Source organism: Dipodomys merriami, unplaced genomic scaffold, assembly GCF_024711535.1.
Source record: "Dipodomys merriami isolate MVZ:Mamm:240054 unplaced genomic scaffold, mDipMer1.0.p SCAF_3, whole genome shotgun sequence".
In the NCBI taxonomy this organism is placed as follows: domain Eukaryota; kingdom Metazoa; phylum Chordata; class Mammalia; order Rodentia; family Heteromyidae; genus Dipodomys; species Dipodomys merriami.
The window spans coordinates 16,153,616-16,176,131 of NW_027204492.1; the positions used below are offsets into that span (position 1 = coordinate 16,153,616).

The following is a 22,516-nucleotide window of genomic DNA, read 5'->3' on the forward strand; positions in this document are numbered from 1 at the left end:
CACACACACACACACTCACACACACACACACACACACACACAGAGTCTTGACTGTAGATCTTTAGACTAGCCTAGAAGCAAACACACATTAGGATACACTTCCCAGAGGTGGTGGGTATTAATGCTTTTTGAACCTGTCCTGAAGTTCCCCCTGCTTTTGGAGTTAGATGGCTGTGAATAGCATGAGATTCAGATGGCCTGAGCTTAGCACCTCTAGCTGCTAATACACATCCAGTAGGCAGGCCTTAGAGGCCAAATGTTATAATAGCCACAGTGGTGTTTTGTTTCGATTGCAACTCTCAGACAATAGAACTTGCTCTTTGCCAAGAAGAGTGGGGCTTAGAGTCCTGGTGCCCTTCATTTCCAGATCTCCCAGCTGTTTCAACTTCTCTGTGGGACCATGACTGACTTTCTTTGCCTCTATAACAAGCTATATTGGCTGCCTCCCAACCAGACACTGTGGCAGGGCATCCCCAAACTCCCTAAGCCATGATTATTCTTTGTTTTCATACCCCCAGAGTAACTCAAACAATAGGCCCTCTCTCAAGACTGTGCTTTGTTGTAGCTTTTGGTAGTAATAGGAGTGACAGAGGGTCTTTCTTCACCAAGACTAGCCTTCCATATGTAGCAATCAGTGTCTCACCAAATCCCAGACCAAGGCTAAGGATTGTGGGATGTATGGGGTTATGATGCAGCTAGAATCCACAAGACTGTGGATTCACAATGGCCTTCTGTCTTACTTTGTAGATTGCTTCTTCACTTTCCAATCCAGGGATGGATCTTGGAAATGTTTGCTGCTTTTTTCTGTTGCTTCTGTTACTTCATGCCTTTCTTCTATCGTTTGACCTCATTCATGATTCCCAGACCTCTTTCTCTTTTTCTCTCTTCAGAATAAAGTCTCTCATATATTATTACTTGACTCTTCTCATTCATGGAGACAAAAACAGTGCATGCTTTGATCTGCCATTTTGTTTCTCCAGCACCGTTAAGATTATTACCAAGGAAGCTGAGTGATGATGGCGTATGTCTATAATCCTAGATACACGAGAGGCTGAGATCTTAAGACCATAGTTCAAACCCAGCTTGGACAGGAAAATTTGTGAGACTCTTATCTCCCATTAAACACCAAAAAGCTAGAAGTAGAGCCATGACTTAAGTAGTAGAGTGCTAACCTTGAGCAAAAAAGCTCAGGGACAGTGCCCAGGCCCTGAGTTCAAGCCCCAGGACTGTCACAAAATAATAATAATAATAATAATAATAATAATAATAATAATAATAATAATAATAATAATAATAAAGGATGAGACAGAGAAGTAAAAATGGGTGAGGGGGCAAAAGCTAGAACAAGACTAGAGAATATAAAATTGAAGACTTTAGAGATGGTGAAGAAAAGTACAGTTGTGTGAGAGCTGTCTCCAGACACCTTCCATGCTGCAAGCTTAGGTCTCTGATTCAAACAGACATAACGGGGAGGGAGCCCCATAAAACTCAGCCATGTGACCGGAAAACCAGGCACTAAAGATCAAAACAAATTTATCTCTTTCTAAGTATATTATCTATAGTGAAGCATTCATTTTTTTTTTTTGGTTGGTCATGGGCCTTGAACTCTGGGCTTGGGTGCTATCCCTGTGCTCTTCAGCTCAAGTCGAGTGCTTTACTGCTTGAACCACAGCGCCACTTCCTGTTGTCTAGTGGTTTATTGGAGGTAAGAGTCTCGAGGACTTTCCTGCCCGGGCTGGCTTTGAACCGAGATCCTCAGATCTCAGCCTCCTGAGTTGCTAGGATTACAGGCGTGAGCCACAGGCGCCTGGCTAGCATTAATCTTAAGCACCCATTTTATATGAGTACAGCTAGTCTTTTCATCCCATGTGAAGTATTTGTGTTTCAATGTAGCAAATGTAAATATGGTTCTAAGGGACTTTCATCAAGATCTTTTCTGAACTTGATGGCCCCTTAACCTATAATATGCTTTGCTAATCATGTTTTAAGTTCCCATCCACATGTTCTCCTACCATAGAAACGTCCAGAAACTTAGATAGCATGGCATGGGAAAGGCTAGTGCAGTGTATACTATGACTTCTTGTGGTGTAAAGGGAGAGAAGGAATTCAGTCATTTCAAATGCTATGGGAAAATCCAGAAGTGGGAAACTCTAAAAAAGAAAACAACATAACCCATGAACACTTACTTAAGTTTAGAAATGACTTTTGGAGATGGTGTCTTACTGTGTTTCCCAAGCTGCTCTGTCATTTCTGGATTCAAGCAATCTTCCTGCCTCAGCCTCTCTCATAGCCAGGACTACAAACATGTGCTACTGTACCCAATGAAAACGTAAAAATTCAGTTCAACCTTTTAGTGACTCTTATTAGTACTAGACCCACCTGAAAAATAGGAATACCTTTGCATTTCTGATTATTTTCTTTCAGCTCCTGAGAACCATGTCTGTGCCCAAAGGTAGAGTTGTGGATAAAAACCTGGATGACGAAGGGCTTGAAAGTGGAGACTGCGGTGATGATGAAGATGAGTGTATTGGAGCCTCTGGTGATGGAATGATGAAAGTGAAGAATCAGCTCCGCTTCCTTGCAGGTAATTCAAAGCTGCCCTTAAAATGGCCTTGTGCAGAAATTAAAACTCAATTGCATCTGCTCTCTGTATCTCTCCTAAAAATCTTCACAACACGTAACACCATTAACCCTTCAAGGAAAGACTATACTCTCAAAAAGTGAAGATTTCATATCCTCTTTTTTCATATATTGCACTGGGTAGAAGCCTAACTTCCTGCTTTTCATTGTCTAAAATAATGAAATGACCTCATCAACTGGCTCAGTCTCTCATTGGAGAGTGTCTTGATTCTTCTCAGTTATAAAAAGAAATGTAACCTTGGGTGTCTTATGAGAACCAAAGATAGAACCGACAACTTTCAATGGAAGAGATGTTTGCTGACCACTCTCTTCTTTGTGTATCACTCCTGTTTTATATTCTCAAAAGCACTTTGATATAGATAGGGCAGAGCTACATTTTTTAAAAATGTACAAACATAAAAAGGGTAATACCAGGCGCCAGTGGCTCATGCCTGTAATCCTAGCTACTCAGGAGGCTGAGATCTGAGGATCAAAGTTTGAAGCTAAGTCTGTGCAGGCAAATCCATGAAACTCTTACCTCCAATTAGTCACCAAAAAAAAAAAATCAGAGGTGGAACTGTGGCTCAAGTGGTAGCATGTTAGCCTTGAGCAAGAAAGCTCATGGACAGCACCAAGGCCCTGAGTTCAAGCCCAAGACAATCATCAAAAAGATAAATTAAATTAAATTTAACAAAAAAAACCAGAAAAACGATAGATGCTGAGGTTAAGAATGCAAAATAACAACAAAAAATCCCCCAGATTTCTGTTCCACCTCACGTTTATATAGGTAAGTATTCTTCTGTTGTAGGTGTAAGAAAACTGGGGCATAGGGAAGAAATGAGATTTCTCTAAATAGGGGAATTGGAACTCTAGGCTAGGACCTGAAACTTTTAGCACCATGCACTTTCCTTTGTAGTGCACAGATTTCTACCTGAAGCCCTGTTCACTATTGCCTCTGAGCTGCCACATGCTCCTATTTTTCTTGCAGTTTCTTTCCTACTTCTTCTTTCTGATCCTAGCCTGAAAATGGTTGTCATCTACATATCCACATCTAAGTGTCTGTATTTTCTTTCCTCTCCAAAGAGAACACACACACCCACACCCACACCCACACCCACACCCACACACACACACACACACACACACACACACACACACACACACACACACACACACACACACACACACACACACACACACACACCTTACCTACTTTCCCTCTTTTACCTAATTTCTAATCATTTTAACTCCTTTTTTCCTAATGGGTAAAAACAATGAATACAAATCTTCCCTTTAACTAACTTTTAGGTGTATAATACAGTATTGTTCATTCATTTCACATTGTTTAGCTGCAGCTCTCTCAAGATATGTTTTTTACCTTGCATGGCTAAAATTCTATGCCCATTGAAAACCATATCCTCATTTTCTCTTCCTGAGGCCCTAGGAACTATATAATCTTACTTCTAGTTCAATACAAGTTTCATTGCTTTAGAGACCTTATAAAATAGAGTCATACACTATTTGTGCTTCAATGATTGGCTTATTTCACTTAGTTTAAAGTCCTCCAATTTCTTCCTTGTTTAACGTAGAGCAGTATTTCATTCCTTTTTAAAGCTGAATAATATTCCATTGTATGTATTACTACAGCTCAGTTTCCTTATCTGTTCACCCATCAGTGAGTGTTTACATAATTTCTACTTCTTGTCTATTGCGGATAATGCTCCTATAAACAGTCTTTATTATAGCGCTGTGGAGATAAGTCAGGTAATCATTACCACCAGTCTCAACTGTTTTCTTGTCTCACACCTCCACCTGCTTATGAATCATTTCTGTCTGGCTTTCTCATCGCCACTCCAAAGTTGATGTGTCACAGGCCCAATTTATCAACCAGCCATCTCAAACTGGTTTGTTCTTTGTCTCCTTGTGTTTTCTAATGCCACTATAGTCAGTCACTGGGTCCTAAAACTCAAGGAAGAAGTCTTGATCTTCATACATAGCTGGAATGCAAATCCCTGTTGATTCCTTCTTTTTGTCATTTTTCTGCTTCCATCACTGCCTCCTGTCATTTTCCCCTCCTCCCACCCTCCTGCATAGGCTATTGAAACCAAATCCTGAGTGTTTTCTGGGCGTCTAGGCTAAGGCCAGAAGTATTGAGAGCCTTAAGCTAGCAGATTAGAGAACAAAGAATCAGAGACCCAAGCAGAAGATTCCATCAATTCATCATGCCCAGATGCCAGGTTAATCTTTCTAAAGCATCTCATACCTGGCTCAGCTGCCTTCATCCTTTCCTCATTGCCTTGAGGGTAAAGCTCAGAATTCTGACACAGCCTTCTAGTCTAGCCTAAATTACCCTTCCTGGTTTTATTTCCTACCATTGGTCCCATAGGAACCCCTTGTTACTTTGTTAAGAAACAGCCAGGGGGCTGGGAAGGTGGCTCAGTGGTAGAGCGCTTGCCTTGCATGCCTGAGACCCTGGGTTCAATTCCTCAGCAACACATAAGCAAAAAGAAAAAGCCGGAAGTGGTGCTGTGGCTCAAGTGGTAGAGCGCTAGCCTTGAGCTGAAGAGCTGAGGGACAGCGCCCAGGCCCAGAGTTCAGGCCCCATGACCGGACCCAAAAAAAAAAAAAGAAAAGAAAAGAAACAGCCATGCTTGTACCCCAGGATCTTCATAAACACACAGTTCTGGTTTCTGTCTTCATGCCTTGCTCATGTTTATTTCCATACAGATAAACATCTTTTCTTCTTAAAGCATACCTGCCCATCAAAGTGCAATTCAAGTATGATGCACTGAAAAGAAAACAGGTTTTTGGATTAGAGCAAACCTGTAATTGAATTTGATTTTTTTGTTTCAATGGCACTGGAGTTTTCATTTGGCCTCACGCCTGCTAGGGTAGTGCTCTACTGATCACTCTCTCTCCAGCCTCTAACTTCACTTCTTTTGAGCTAGCAGGACCTGGGGCAAGTGTCTTACCTTCCCCTCTTAAGTCTCCATTCCTTCATCCATCAAATGAGGTCATTATCCCAACTTCACATGTAGCCTGAATGAGTATTATAGCAAGGGGGCAAGTTTATAAACCATCTAGCCAAGTTTCTAACATATACCAGCACATAATAATTTTAATGGTGGTCTTAAAAAATCCTCTGTATTACTAAAACAAATTCTGCCAATCGTTAAAAAAAAAAAAAAGTTTTGCAGTAGTTCTGCAGCTCCATAAGGCATAAAGTGATCTCCCAGATCCTGGCATCCTATATGAAGAATATTGAATACACATCAAAAGTAAAAACAAGGGACCTAATCTGAACATCTGGCATCCAAAATCCTATGAAATCAAGAACTTTTTTAAGGTGCTTAGATGGCATTCAAAAATTGGGGGGACTATTTCAGATTTTAGGATTTTTGGATTCAAGATGCTCACGCAGGAAAGTCTATCAAATATTCCATAATCTGAAAAAGTCTCCAACCTGAAGCATTTTTTAATACAAGATACTCAGCCTATACTTAGAAAAGATGAAAGTTGCCCAGATGATTCACCAAAACTTTTAGCCACTCCCCAGCAACTTATCTGAAATATATCATTGCCCATACTTCTCCAGAAAAGTCTCTACTTCTGCCTACTCATTATTTTCTGCTGTGAGCTGCATCCTTATCCATTTGAAAATAATCCCATAATTACATTGGGACTTAAGTTTTTTAAATAGTGTTGGGTAAGGGACTTTGTCAAGGGCCTTTTCAAAATGTAAGTCCATCACTTCCTTGATTTCCCGTTAGCCACATACACATTGATCCTCTCAAAGAATTCTAGTCAGCTTGTTAGACATGATAAAACCTAAGTGCTTTGAAAACCTTACTGTAAAACACTACACAAAAGGTGGTTGATTTATATATAGGACAAATGATGCATGGCCTCCAGTTCACATGCCGAACCAGATCAGTTATCTTGCCAACCAAAAATTATTTGGGACTCCATTAAAATGTTTCATGAGCCGGGCACTGGTGGCTCACACCTGTAATCCTTGCTACTCAAGAAGCTGACATCTGAGGATCACTGTTCAAAGTCAGCCTGGGCAGGAAAGTTCATGACACTCTTAACTCCAATTAACCACCAGTAAATTGGAAGTGGCTTTGTGGCTCAAAGTGGTAGAGTGCTGGCCTTGAGCTGAAAAGCTCAGGGACAGCACCCAAACACCCAAGCCCTACAACAGACAAAAAAAAAAAAAAAAAGCTTCTTCATGGAGAAGAGACTCACTACCAATCTTCTAGATTCATGGCGTAATAGCTATTTGGGATGATAGGCTATATACTTTGGTCAGCTGTTACATAATTTTACCTAAAATCTAGGTGCATGCCACCTAAAATCTAGGTACATGCCATCTAGTCCTGGTGATTCATCAGCATCTATTTATTTACTCAACATAACTTGGAACATTGTGTATATTTGCCATTACATTTAGGACTGCAAATTGTCTGCTCTAGAAGACAATGCAGAGCATGTCTCAGATTATGTAGTTTTTCTTGTATCACCCTTCAGTCTCTGAACAGACCTTTTGTACCATTATTAGCAAGTGATCTTAGTTATTGGCTGACTTCCCTGACCCACTTTCTATCTCCTTTTGATAAACTAAACAAAGTACAGGACACTCAGGGTCTATTCTTGCATTTGCTTTGACTTCCTATTGGTCCCAAGGAACTTTTTTGTTTTGTTTTGTTTTGTTGATTCTGGGGCTTGAATTTATGGCCTGGTGCTGTCCCTGAGCTTTAGCTCGAAGTGTCCAGTCCTAAGAAACTTTTTTTTCATTGTGAAAATACTGTACAGAGGGGTTACAATTACATGGGCAAGATAATGAGTACATTTCTTATCAAGCATTGTAGCCTCCTCCTTTGTTTCCCCTTCCCTAAGAAACTTTTTAGAAGTCATTTTCTCCATTAATGAAATAAGTAAAATGCCCAAACAACTCCTTCAAGGCCATTTTAGTGTCAGCAGTCTGTGATTATGCTCATTTCTTTGCTTTGGTACCTGGAAAGGTACTTATCAGCCTCTTAAGGGTATCTTCTTTTACATTATCTTCAAATCTTACAAGTTTCTGGTCTCTTCTAAGCTCTGTTTTCATTTGTAAGACATGTCATTTTCAGCTGGTACCCGTGGCTCACACCTGTAATGCTAGCTATTCAGGAGGCTGAGAACTGGGGATCACAGTTCAAAGCCAGCCCAGGCAAGAAAGTCCATAAGACTCATCTCCAATTAACCACTCAGAAGCTAGAAGTGAAGCTCTGGCTCAAATTGTAGGGCATCCAGACCCTGAGTTTAAGCACTAGTACCAGGAGGGAAGAAGGAAGGGAGGGAAAGAGAGAGAAAGACTGGCTGTGTTTGGTTTTAAAAAATTAAGTGGAAAAAATCAATGGCTTTAAAACTATTTTCTAATTGCTGTTTCTCTGAAGAGCTTTGACACTTATAATTACAGGTTACTTCTCAGTAGTATACTCATAGAGTTCTTAGACCCTGTCGTACAGTGTTTCTTTCTAAACTTAGGGATGTCAGTTCCTTAGGCTTGGGACCTCAGTTACTTATTGGGATGTAGAACCCATGTGGTAGAAAAATGGCATGCTCTCTCCAACTCAGGGTAGGAGAGCTTGAGACATCATTGTGAGGACATTATACCTATAGAGTCAGGCAAACTGAGCCTATTCTGCCTTGCATACTTCCCAATGTTGTAGCCTTGGACAAAGTCACTTGGCTTCTCTGAGCCTCCATTTCTTCATTTCTCAAAATGGTCATAAAGTAGTTGTGGCTGCGACCACTTCGTTAATTGTTGAAACACATGTGACCGTGGATAAGAAACATGCTTAATAAACGACAAAGCAGCATGCCCGTTTAGAGTAATATTCTATTGTTCAATACCATTGAATCCTAAATTAATTTTGCTTGCCATAAACCTTTAGCTAAAAAGAGAAATGAAATCCCAAATGTTCTGTCCAACAATTTGGATTTTACGTATATTGCCCTTTCATCTCCGAAGATGGCATTTTTCAGTAACTTCTTTTTAGCCCAGGGTGGTCTGAAGTGAGAAGGTATTTAAACAATGACAAATATGTCTGCCAAGTTGTACAAATAACCACATCGTCGCAGCGGTAGGAGGCACGTACATCTTGAAAGAATCACAGCTCGTTATGTTTTGTTTTCTTTGGTGTTAGTGGGGCAGTAAGGGCAGCAGTGGACAACTAGCAGCGGAGGGTCAAAAAGGGGCCCCTGATTCTTTCCATTCTCTCTTGCTCTTAGCTACAAGCAATGTGCTTTCATGTCTTGATCCTTTCTTTTAGAGATCAAATGCCATAGGGAAGCTGAAGGAAGCAAGGCTCCCTATAATAACATTGTGCACAGATCCAGACCAGGTCGTTTGTGCTCCTAGATTGACAATACAGCCAATCCCAGTTCACCCTTGAGCTTTACACAGCTCATGGGGCTCACAAAGGACTTCCATGTGAGATTTGGTAGAGATATTATCTGCCAATTAAGATGTGTACAAGAAAGGAGTCTTCCCCTCACCTTCATGTTGCCTAAGGAATGAATACAAGTCAGCTGATGATAGATGAGAGTAAGACAAGATATCTTTTTCTAGAGTTTCCAAAACCTGAGAGTCTTTGGAGGCTATGTTATTTGGGACAAAATTATTCTTTGGATTGACTTTCTAGGGCTCCTGCTATATAATATTTTCCCAGTGAGCCATTAGAGCATGTGGGGTAGAGAGGGGTAGAGAGGGGTGTTGTGGGGGAACAATGCTATAAGATTGGTCTTGCTAGCTGTGTGCCAATGGCTCACGCTACTTAGGAGGCTGAGATCTGAGGACTGCAGTTCAAAGCCAGCCTGGATAGGCAAGTCTGTGAGTCTCTTATCCTCCAATACACTACTCAGGAAAAGCTGGAAGTGGCGCTGTGGTTCAATTGGTACAATGCTAGCCTTGAGCAAAAAGATCAGGGTCAGTGCCCAGGTCCTGAGTTCCAGCCCCAAGACTGGCAAAAGAGACTGTACTTGCTGATGTACCTTATACTTATCTAAGAATGAGGTGACTATTAGGGCTAAGGTGAACAATTTAGGACTATCTTATTAAATTTTTTGTGTATAGGTCCTAAGGCTTGAACCTTGGGCCTGAGCACTGTCCCTAAGCTTTTTGTGCTCAAGGCTAGCACTCTACCATTTGAGCCACAGCATAATTTCTGACGGTTTTTTTTGGTGATTAATTGGAGATAAGAGTCTCATGGGCTTTCCTGCCCAGGCTGGTTGTAAGCCATGATCCTCAGATCTCAACCTCCTGAGTAGCCTGGATTACAGGCGTGAGCCACCAGCACCTGACTCTCATATCATATTTTATATCATTTTTTCAAATTAAAGGGAAACTATGAATTTGACTACATATTATAATTGATTATTTTTCTGAATAGAAGCCATGTTGACCAGTTTACTGACAGCATCAACTAAATTGTGGTAATCTACCACTAACAGAAAAGAATGAGACCGCCAGGCAATGTAACTCACGCCTGTAATCCTAGCTACTCAGGAGGCTGAGATCTGAGGATCATAGTTCAAAGCCAGCCTGGGCAGGAAAGCCCATGAGACTCTTATCTCCAATGAACCACCAGAAAACTGGAAGTGGCACTGTGGCTCAAAATGCTAGAGGACTAGCTTTGAGCACAAAAGCTCAGGGACAGCGCCCAGGCCCTGAGTTCAAGCCCCATGACTAACAAAAAAAGAGTGAGAGGGAGTGATTTAGTGCTCATCTCCTAGAAAAGCAGAGGAAGAAACTGCAGGAATGTGGCAAGGCCAAAACTTCTAGCTGAGCTGCCAAACAGAAGTGTAGGGTAATGGAGTAATTCCCTGCCCCCAACCATGAGCATGTCATGTTCTCCTGCGTATACAATTCTCATCCGGAAGATGCTAGTGAGCCTTTCCTTTGCCCTCATGCACGCTCTTCTCAGACACCAGACTTCCTAGAGTCACTTCCATTCCCTTTTATTCTATTGGCTGCTTAAGTCTATCAATAAGCTACAAATTAGGAGATTCTGTCTGGGCTGCTGCTCCCCCTCCTCTTCTCATTCACTTACCAGCCTCTTCTCCTGTCCTTATCCTTGCTCAGTAACTCTCCTTTTATAGGTGCTCAATAAATTTTTCTGTCATTCATTAGGTGTTCCATAAATATTTCAAGGCTTGGGGTTTAGCTTAGTGATAGAGTGCTTGCCTGACATGGGTGAAGCCCTAGGTTCTATCCCCAGCACTGCAAGACAGACAGACAGACAGGTAGAATATTTCAGTAATCCATTTTTATTAAGTAGGTAGTTAGATAGAACTTTCAGTAATCCATGTGTGTTGGGGGGAGAAGGGGGGAAGAGAGAGAGATTTCAGCAATCCATGTGAATTAAGTAGGTCGGTAGATAGCTAGAATAAGATATTTCAGTAATGCATGTGTATAGATAGATGATAGATAAATCAATAGATAGATGTTTTAATAATCCATGTGTATCACTCTTCATTAGGTTTTCTGTTTGGGTTGATGGCACACAATCTGCCACTGAGCTATATCCCAACCCCTTGTGTAATTTTAACTTTTCATCTTTACATCTTTTCACCTCATGTTTTCCTCTCGTTGCTTCTTAAACTAACTTCCTCCAAGTAGCCTTCAGCTTCTAGTAGCTGACACTGTGAGCAATGAAGTAAAAGATCCTTGTTCCAGCCAAGCCTCCAGAGTAGGGGCTTAAGTGATATGGGCAAATGGGGAAAGGCAGCCTCAAGAGCATCATATGGAAAGTGAGGAGGATGCGGAAGAAATATGAATGGGAGCAGTGTGTCACCGGGCTCAGCCTATATAAGAGAAGAATTAGGGAAATGTGAATGTTTTCTATTCTCTAGATGTCTTGTCTATGGAAGGGGAGAGTGGATCTTGAACCAATGTATGACATTTATAAGGACTCTGACAGAAAGATGAACTTTCTCACATGTTGAGCTATTCTTGGTTATGGAGATATTTGCCTAGAAATCAAGTAAGCATTTATTAGGTAGATTGGCTGGAGGAAGGTGATGTCAGTGAATAGATATCACCATCATAAGCTCTTGCTTTCCAAAGTTCTGAATAGCTGTGTGGTGCTGTGATTTTATGATATAAACCTGAAAATAGAGCAAAAGAGAAGGAAGATGGTAGAACAAAGCAATGACATTCAAGCTAAAAGAAGGAAAAGGAAGGGAAAACAAAATCTGTGTGTGTGTGTGTGTGTGTGTGTGTGTGTATGTGTGTGTGTGTGTGTGTGTGTGCGTGCATATGTCACCAATTAGGATTTTCTGTAACTATTTTCCTAAGCCAAGGGATCCTTAGGAATGGCAGAGATTTTTCCAGGGAGCAATTCTTTTCAACATCTTCTGTCATGCACAGCCCTTTGATTTGTTTTGCTACTACAAGAAGCCAGTTTTCATTTCTCCCCGATTATTTCCAGGCTTCTAGCCTTCCTGCCCTAGTGTTAAAAAAGCAAACCTTGGGTACAGCTCCTCCCCCAGCTACAAGTGATTAGCTCACATAGCTACATTGTCAAAATCGAGGTTGTCAGGTTTGCATTCATCTTTTGTATCACTCTCTCCCTTCCTGTTGTGTCCATACAAAATAGACTTGTACAATCTCAAGTCATCTGAAATCCACCGCTTTTTCTTTCCCAAAGTCATCATGGGCCATTTCTGTAGACTATAATGAAATCGAATTACTAGAGAAAGGAAATGACAAAAAGGCCTACAAAATACAAGCCATATTTTTTAATTATGAGATTCAACAGATCTCTATAAAACTCCTATAAAAGGTTTAAATTTTCTCTGCTTACCTGGTTACAAATGAACAATGAATAATAGAACTGATTTTGAATAGGCAGCTATCTCTGCCTAGCATCACTCCTTACCTTGGTAGAATACACTGGAAGGAAATCTGAATGTGTTAGAAGCAGTGGTTTACTAAAGTTGGCTGGCATTGGCTCATGAGAGCCAATTGTTAAATTTTTAGAATTTCCATGAGCTAGTTGTTAAGCATAGCCATCAATAAAAAGTCAATGATGACTTTAAAACTAAATTCTATTAAAACCAAATGTGACTCCCAAAGTCCATCACATCCTAATTGTTTAATTACATTTTATAATTATACTCTGCAAGATATATGTATATTGTGTCTGTTTTTGTTTACTTTTCCAGCTTTGTGTGTAATTCCATTGCCTTGATAGTTTGAAGCTGTCCATGTACTACCCCATAGAAATCAGCAAAAAAAGTGCAAAAAAATCATACACACACACACACACACACACACACACACACACACACACACACACACACTAAATCAGAGCTTAATTCACTTATTTTTTGTTAATTATCCAGACTTTAGATTTAAGAAAGTGATGGGGAAAATGTTGTTAGTGCAGCTTTGCAGTTACAATTGTGTTGTATCGGAAGCAACCGCATTGTGAATAGCACAAAAAAATGTGGGAAATGTTCTACCAACATTTGAAAACTATTTTCTGATCGCAAAGAAGTCACTCCTGTCACTGATGGAATGAAGTTCCAACATATGTCTTTATTTTTTTTTTGCACTTTTATGTTGCTCCTTAATAGAAACCAGTATATCAGCCAGTATTCCTCTGGGAACTGTACTTGATCATCAGTCACAACCCTAGTTTGACTACAGATGCAAGAATCTGGCAAAAATCAATGAAAGCATTTTGTGAGCACCAACGGACTAAATGGAATTTATAATAAAGAGTTCCATATATTCTTATCCATAAGTTGACTGCTGCATACTGAAATAAAATTTAAAATAAAATGGCATGCATCCTTTTTTTTTTTTTTTGAAGGCCAGTTGGTAAACATTTCCCAGCCTACCGCTGCACAGAGAGGGTAGATTTATAGATTTATTTTCCTTCCCTCATCCTTACAGATTCTGGACTTAGATCAATAACTCTATTTGCCATGAGTGAGAGAAAATTCCTATCTTTCCAAGTTTATGCTGACAAATGGAAAGAGCCCCTCATCTTTAGTGATTCTAATTTCTAGGAATCTATACTTGGAAACTTGGTGAATTTGGAAATGGTGAAGCAGTTCCAGAAACTTTCTACCCAGTGGAGTATGATGGGGCTTTTTCTAAAGTCTTGGCTAACCAGTGCAAAGAAATCTCATCAGTTCAACCCCCAACCTGGAAAGATAGATGATAGTCTGCTAGCCAGCTCACTGGGGCCCAGAGTCAAGGACCACTTTGAGAGTTCAGTCCCCTTATAGCAGAGGGCATTAGGACAAATGAATGCCATGTGCTAGTGTTAGGCCTGCTCTCCACAGAATTTGAGTGGAACTCCCAGTATCAGGTTACATTTTGTTGGCTCAGTAATCATTTTCGTAACCACCAACCATATGGGCAGAGGTTGGAAGGAAGGCTAAATTTAGAACACACTCCCCTTCTCCTGTGCACCATTTCTTTCTTCTTTGTGCAAGGAGGCAACCTATTACTCATCCTCACATATACCACCAACTGCTAGGGAATGACGAACAAAGAGGCTTCTAAACGATGATTCAATTGTGAGTCTATGTAGCAGTGTATGAAGAATGACCACATTTTGCTTTTGCCAATTTGTGGATCTGTCTGACACACAGTCCTGCAAGACCACATCAGTAATGAAAAGGAACACAGGGATTTCATGGCTGGAGCTTCTTAAGTTCTTCATTATTTTTAGTGCCTATCCAGAGATAGTATTTCTCTACACTAATATCCTTCAGACTCAGGGATTTGGGAAGTAGGAAGCCATGAATGTCTCTCTCCACTTATTTTTTTTCTGTTACAGCATTACTTCTGCCTATATACACTTCCTATGGAATGACAAGAAAGATCAATTGGACAGGTGGCCAATGGGTTGATTTTGAGCAGTGTCTTGGAAAGCACACCATTTCTGTTGTAGAGCTTTCTAAACCTGAACACACAAATCACACTTTAGTTTAAAATAGTATGTTTAGCCGGGCTCAAGTGGCTCATGCCTGTAATCCTAGCTACTCAGGAGGCTGAGATCTGAGGATTTTAGTTCAAAGCCAGCCCTGGTCAGGAAAGTCCATGAGACTCTTACCTCCAATAAACCACTAGAAAACTGGAAGTGGCACTGTGGCTCAAGCAGTAGAGCGCTAGCCTTGAGCTGAAGAGCACAGGGACAGCTCCCAAGCCCAGAGTTCAAGCCCCACGACCGACCAAAAAAAACCCAAAAAACAAAAATAAAATAGTATGTTTATACTACAAAGGGGTTTAAAATTCAGTTTCTTTTAAGGAGCCAGAGTCTACCTATCCACCATTAGACAGCATGGAATTAGAAGGGCATTATCCTACATAGACATCAATGGCTCATGCCTGTAATCCTCATTACTCAGGGGGCTGAGATTGAGGATTGCAATTTGAAGCCAGCCCAGGCAGGAAAGTCAATGAGACTCTCCTATGAACCACCCAAAGAGCTGGAAGTAGAGCTCTGGCTTAGGGGTAGAGCACTAGCCTTGAGCTAAAAAGCTCAGGGACAGTGTCCAGGCCCTGAGTTCAAGGATGGGCAAAAAATAAAAAGGGCATTCTCTGGCTGGGAATGTGGCTTAGTGGTAGAGTGATTGGCTAGCATACATGAAGCCCTGGGTTTGATTCCTACATACACAGAAAAAGCCAGAAGTGGTGCTGTGGCTCAAGTGTAGAGTGCTAGCCTTGAGCAAAAGAAGCTCAGGGACAGTGCCTAGGCCTTGAGTTCAAGCCCTAGACCTGGCAAAAGGGGGGGGGGCATTCTTACATTCTGTGATGTAATGAGCAGTGATGGAGCCAAATTCTTTACCTAGACTTTCCTACTCTGCCCCCATTCTACTTCTCCAATCTTGCCTAACTGTTCCCTAACACATCCTGTAGTTCTCTGTGTCACCAAATTGTTCTTGCCTGAAAGAGAACATATTTATATAATCTACAAAAACACTTAGTCTAGGGACCATGTATTCAATAAATGATGGCTGGTAATATTCTGTACATGCTGGTCACTTAACCAACGCTTATTTCCCCTCTGTATCTTTAAAAACTCATGTCACACCAGATACTGGTGGTTCACACCTATAATTTTTGCTATTCAGGAGGCTGAGATCTGAAGATTAGGGTTCAAAGGCAACCCCCCCCCACAGGGAAGTCCATAAGACTGTTACCTCCAGGGAACCAGCAAAAGGCTGTCTCAAGTGGTAGAGTGCTAGCCTTGAGTACAGTAAAGCTCAGAGATGGTGGCCAGGCCCTGAGTTCAAGCCCCAGGCCTGGGACACAGAAAAAAGAAAAACATTCTCACTCCACCTGTCCTATCCTAGACAGAGTACCTTGTGAATACTCATTCTGGCATTTGTCAACTTGAGATCGGGTAACTCCCATTGCCTAACACATAATTAATGCTCAGTTAGTGTTTGTTGTTTGGCTCTGGCCTTATGAAAATGAAGGTGAACAGTACCTGCCCTTGGGTGGAGGGAGAAGAGAAGGCAATGGGAAGGACACAAACACCTAATTAGATAATTACAATGGAATTCAGTTAAAACACTTGATTGCAGTATGCCTAGGGAGCTATGGAAACACAAAAGAAAAGCTGCCAACCCAAACTGGGGTGGTCTCAAACTGAGCTGAGTCAGAAACAGCAAGTACAGTCAGAAACACTGTACAAGTCACGTGGAAAGGGGAGAAAATGGCAAGCTGAAATCACAGTTCTGGAAGTAATGTGCACTGTTATGTCACTAAGAGAGAGAGGAAGAGAGGTGAGGCTGGAAGATTGGTTAGGGCTTTCTCATCACGAGAACTTTCTCTGCCTTGTTGAGGAAATTGGCCTTGATCCTGTATTCACCGCAAGTGAACCCACTCTTCTCTGTGTAGCCATGGATACGTAATCATAGCACCCCATTCTATTGAGCCCTACTCCTCAATATAATACTGCAGAGAAACACCACCAAGAGATTGTAAGTGAATACACGTGTTGCTGGTAGAAGGGATGTGTATGTGTGGTTGTGCCCACACCCACACATACACACATACAAACACACGCTGAGAGTGTACAAAGGATAGACAAGTTAAGACATGGTAAGAGCTCCACTCTGGAAGAGTGGATGAAGAGGCAAAATTCAGGAGAGCCAACAGATATGATTGTTTAGATGTGGCCAAGTGGGGAATTCAGAGTAGTGAATGTTTTCACCTTGGGCCTATGTGGAAATGCCAGTGTCATTCAGAGAAGAACGTGAAAGATAGTCCTTGGTTCGCCATTCATAATAGTAGCTCATGTTGCTCAGAATTCACTGCCCTGGTTTAAACGTTCAATGGAGAGCCGTTCATTTAATCTCTCAACAACCATGTGGAGTGGATACCATTATTTCTGTCTTCCAGATGAAAGTAACTCAGGAGAGGTATGGACTATGGAAAAGCAGACACAAGGGCACTTGGGGGAGATCGTTAGAGTGAGAACAGCTGAAAATCTATGATTGAGTCATTATTGACATGAATATGCACAGAGCCAAGCAGGTTACGAGGCGAAGATTTATCAGTTCATCTCTAGTACTTTGCAAAACAAAGGATTTGGCGTTCTTAGAAGAGGCCCACGTCAATGTGTATAAATCCATACTGCCTTCGTCACATCTGTTCTGTGCACAAGGGCAAACGTCAACAGGAGGAAGAATTAATGCAGGATTATCCAAGTAATAACCTAAATGACTTCCAAATGAATATTCAACGATAAAGGATACATAGCATTCTTTTTCTCTTTCTTTGTTTTTGTTAGTCATGGGACTTGAAGTCAGGGGGCTGTCCCTGAGTTCTTTTGCTCAAAGCTAGTGCTCTACAACTTTGAGCCACAGCTCCACTTCTGGTTTTTAGTGGTTCATTGGAGATAAAAGTCTCACAGGGACTTTTCTGCCTGGACTGCTTTCGAACCTCAATCCTCAGATCTCAGCCTCCTGAGTAGCTAGGATTACAGGCGTGAGCCACTGACGCCTGACAGTGTATAGCATTCTTAAAATGAAGTGAGAGAGAGACATTGAGGTGTCTAGCACACCATCTGACTTGAAGCTGTAACAAAAACACTTCCACCCTGAACACAAATTAAAAGGGAAAGGTTAGGGAAGGGTATTAAATTTTAAAAGAAAATGTCACATCAAATTGGGCTGTGTCTTTTTTTTCTCTAGTGATTAACATTTTCAGTGTTATGGGAACCTAATTATTTTAAGGAACAAGCTACTTCACTGGCTAATTGACTTGTTCTCTTCTTTTCTTTCTTTTCTTTCTTCTTTTCCTTCTTTTCTTTCTTCCTTTCTTCCTTTCTTCTTTTCTTTCCTTCCTTTCTTCCTTCCTTCTTTCCTTCCTTCCTTTCTTTTTTTTTTTTGGGGGGGGGGGGGTCCAGTCGTGGGGCCTGAACTCTGGGCCTAGACGCTGTCCCTCAGCTCTTCAGCTCAAGGCTAACGCTCTACCACTTGAGCCACAGCACCACTTCTGGCTTTTTTCTTTTTGCTTATGTGGTGCTGAGGAATTGAACCCAGGGCCTCATGCATGCAAGGCAAGCGCTCTACGACTGAGCCACCTTCCCAGCCCTCTTTCTTTCTTTCTTTCTTTCTTTCTTTCTTTCTTTCTTTCTTTCTTTCTTTCTTTTTCCTTTCCTTTCCTTTCCTCCTTTCCTCTTTCCTTTCCTCCTTTCTTTCTTTCCTCCTTTCTTTCCTCCTTTCTTTCTTTCTTTCTTTCTTTCTTTCTTTCTTTCTTTCTTTCTTTCTTTCTTTCTTTCTTTCTTTCTTTCTTTCTTTCTTTCTTTCTTTCTTTCATCATGGGGCTTGAACTCGGGGTGTGGATGCTGTCCCTGAGCTTTTTTTTGCTCAAGGTCAGCACTCTACCACTTTGAGCCACAGTGCCACTTCTGGTTTTCTGGTGGTTAAATGCAGATAGGAGTCTTAGGGACTTTCCTGCCTGGGCTGGCTTTGAACCATGATCCTCAGATCTCAGCTTCCTGAATAGCTAGGATTACAGGCTTGAGCCGAAAGTATCCAGCCAACATATTATTATTTTCATCTTAGCTTCACTTCTAGCAAGAGTCAGGTACGTTATCCAGGAAGATTTGAATTTTTCGGCTCTGTAACTTGAGCATACAAGTTAGCTGTCTGGACTTAGCTGTCTGGGTTTTCTGATTTCTAGACCAGGTTTCCTGTTAACCCCTTCACTCAGTCTGTAAGATTGTGGAGTTACTATTGATCCCACAGTGTCTTTGGGGGCAACTCAAGTGAACTATCCATGTGCAATTGTGAAGTTGTTGCCATAATATGCCATTTTCATGACTACCTTTGCTTAAGCCATTGTATCTGCTTGTAAAGCCCTGAGTTCTCATCTTAAAATGTTGAGAGTGACTTCTTTTACAAAGCTCAATCTTTATGGCCTCAGCCCTCCATAAAGTATCTTTCTCTTTCTTCCCCTTCCCCCCCCCACAGAATCAGTATTGGGGCATCCACTCAGGACCTCATGTTTCACTTGTCTTTTTCGCTCAAGGCTGATGCTCTACCACTTTTAAGCCACAGCTCCGCTTCTGAGATTTTGATGGCTAATTGGGGATAAGAATCTCAGAATCTCTGACTTTTCTGCCCAGGCTAGCTTTGTACCATCAGGTGATCCTCATTTCTCAGCTTCCAGAGTTGCTATGGTTAGAGGTGTGAGCCAAAAGCTTTCCCTCTCACATTCTGTACATAACAACCAATTATCAGATTGTGATTCACTAATAACTTTCAAATTCATCATCTGATTAAATCCTAATTATAAGACTTAAAGGTAGGCTTTAATATTAGCTCTTGAAGAGAAGAAACCAGTTAACTAATTTGCTCAAGGGCATTGGATAATAGGAGATAGAATTGTAGCCCAGATCTTCCAGTTGTCAGAATGCATTTGCATAATGACCATGCTACCAGGCCTTGCTACACACACAAGCAGCTATTTGTTGATGAGGATGACAATCATTCTTCTGTGCTAGCAAACAGCTCTTGGCTTTGTCCACAGAGTTGATGCTCACAGTGAGAATGGCCACAGCAAGAAAGGTTCAAAGCCTGTCCTGCCTTTTAGAATTATGTAGTCTAAGATGGAATTGAGTTGGCCAGTTCAGTTGACCTATTGTGGATTTTCAGAAAAATAAAACTTGTCCCCGCTCTCTATATTCCCCAAATACATCCTATGAATCATAGTTCATCTGGGTGTCTGAACCTAGGCTCAACATGGAGGAACTGAAAAGCACGTGGTATTCAAGTACGTACTCGGGGGTAGAGGTCCCCTCCTTTGTGTTCCAGTGGACACCTGTGATTCTTGATTAACAGTGTATTCTGATCCTCTGGTCTAACTGCATCCTAGGTGACCATTTACTAGGACAGATGTTCATTCAAACAGCTCACTCTGATATGTACATCATCTTGGTTTTGACAGGCCAAGCAGGCCACTAGGCTAAAGGGCTCCATATTCTGTTCTACAGCCCAATAATGCCCCAGCTAAAACAACTCATTTAGAATTATTCATTCTCCCTTCAGCTAAGCACTAAATCTATTTGTTCGTTTGTTTGTCTGTGCCAGTTCTGGGGCTTAATTTGGGGCCTAGGCATTGTCCCTGAGCTGCTTTTGCTCAAGGCTACACTCTACCACTTTGAGCTATAGCTCTCCACTTCTGGCTTTTTGTTAGTTTATTGGAGATAAGAGTCTCACTGACTCTCCTGCTCAGGCTGGCATTGAACCATGGTCCTCATATCTCACCCTCCTGAGTAGCTAGCATTACATGTATGAGCCACTGATGCCTGGCTTGTAGGCCAACTGCTCAGTCAAATAACATTTTGTTCTCCTAACAAAGAAGGTACAGATACGAAGGCAAATAGAGTATAGTAAGATGTGGTATGACTAAACTAATTTGGTCTCCTTGGACTTCCGTAAAAATTTAAACAAGTCTAATCTAGTTAAATATTCCTGTGTGTGTGTGTGTGTGTGTGTGTGTGTGTGTGTGTGTGTGTGTGTGTGTGTGTGTGTATTTTAAAATTAGGAGTATTAGGCCTGTAGGCATGGCTCAGGTGGCAGAAGACCAGCCTGTGAACAAAATGCATCAGACTTTGGATTCAAGTCCCAGCCCCTTCCCTCCCCCCAAAAAAAGAACTGAGAAGATAGATTTGAACTTTTTTTTAATGTTTTATCAAGGATTAAAGAAGAAAATATTTCTTGGTCTCCATGCAGGAAATGGCAGTTAAAGGCTTGTAGATTTTGCACATCTTTTGCTAAATTTATCCCTACATATCCATTTCATGCTATTGTAAATGGAATCACTTTCAAATAATTATTACTGTATATATTACTGTATATATGTAGACTGTATATATATCTATAGATATATATAGATATATATACAGTTGGTTGTGGGGCTTGAACTCGGCCTGGGCACTGTCCCTCAGCTCTTCAGCTCAAGGCCACTTCTGGCTTTTTCTGCTTATGTGGTGCTGAGGAATCGAACCCAGGGCCTCACACATGCAAGGCCACCTTCCCAGCCCCTATACAGTTTATTTTTGTATATTGATCTTACATTGTGCTACCTTGCTGAAATAATTTAGTAGATCTTACAATTTTTATATGATTTATTTAGAATCTTCTATATACAGGATCGTGTTATCTACAAAGACGACAGTATTACTTATATTCCAGTCTAGCAATCTGTTATTTTCTTTTCTGGCCTGATTGCATTGGCTATAGTCTCCAGTATGATGTCCAGTAGAAAAGGCAGAGTTGACATCTTTGTAAGCCTTCATCCATTTATTGTTAAGTTGATTTAGTTCTGAGATTTGGGTAGAGACCCCGTTATTGGTCCAAGGGAATTCCCTTCAATTACTAGGAAAATATCAAGAAAGAATACTGAACTGTGTCCAGTGTTTTCTCTGCATCTATTGAGACAATCATGTAGGGGTTTTTCTTCTTATAGTGTATTATATTTTGCACATTGTGAATGCAAAACCAACCTTGAATTCCTGAGATAAAATTCCACTTGTTCAGGGTGTATAATCTTTTGCATAGGTTGCAAGATTTGCTTTATTCATCTCTTGTTGAAATGTTTGAGTTTATATTCATAACAGATACTGATTTGTAGGTTTCTTATAATATCTTTGCCTGGCTTTGGTATTTGGATAATATCTCTTAATTTTCAATTTCAGCAATTTGGGGTTTACAAATTTTTTTTTCTTAGTCAAGCTAAAGTCCATTTCTCAATCTTTTTTTTTTCTTTTTGCAGTACTTAGGACTGAATTCAGAGCTGCATGCTTGCTAGGCAAGAACTCTAATCCTTTTGTTCTCATTTTGTTTTTCAGATAGTGTCTAGTACTGACTTTTCCATGGCTGGCCTTGAACCATGATCAAGGCAGGCTGCCTCTCCACACTGCACTTGTAAATCTTTTCAAAGAACCAACTTCTATTTTTGTTGCATTTTCTTTGTGTGTGTATTCTATTTTATTAACTTTACCTTTGATCTTTACTACATCCTTCCTTCTGGTTGCTTAATGTTTAATTTGCTCTTATTTTTCCTTATCATAAAGTACAAGATTGGATCGTTGGTGTGAAGTATTTCTTCTTTTTAATGTAGGTGATTATAGCCATAAATCTCCCTCTCAGCACTGTTTTCATTGTGTCCCATAAAATTTTGGTACATTATATCTTCATCTTAATTTATCCCAAAGTTGTTTTTTTAATTTCCCTTGTGATTTTTTTCTTTGAACTAGGATTTTGCTGTACAATTACATGCACTGGTGAATTTCCCAACTAACTTTGTTATTGATTCCTTATTTCATTCTGTACTGTTTTGTGAGTTGTGTTTCATTGTTTGTTGGTTTGT

At 40.8% G+C, this 22,516-nt stretch overlaps 1 protein-coding gene across 1 annotated transcript in view; it reads left to right on the forward strand.

Annotated features, from left to right (window-relative positions):
- Positions 1-22,516, forward strand: part of Gpc3 (glypican 3) — a 408,112-nt gene that overhangs the window by 354,331 nt on the left and 31,265 nt on the right. Inside the window, exon 7 of the mRNA XM_070039709.1 lies at positions 2,425-2,584. Within this exon, the coding sequence (XP_069895810.1) occupies positions 2,425-2,584 (160 nt within the window). The remainder of the gene's footprint in view (positions 1-2,424; positions 2,585-22,516) is intronic.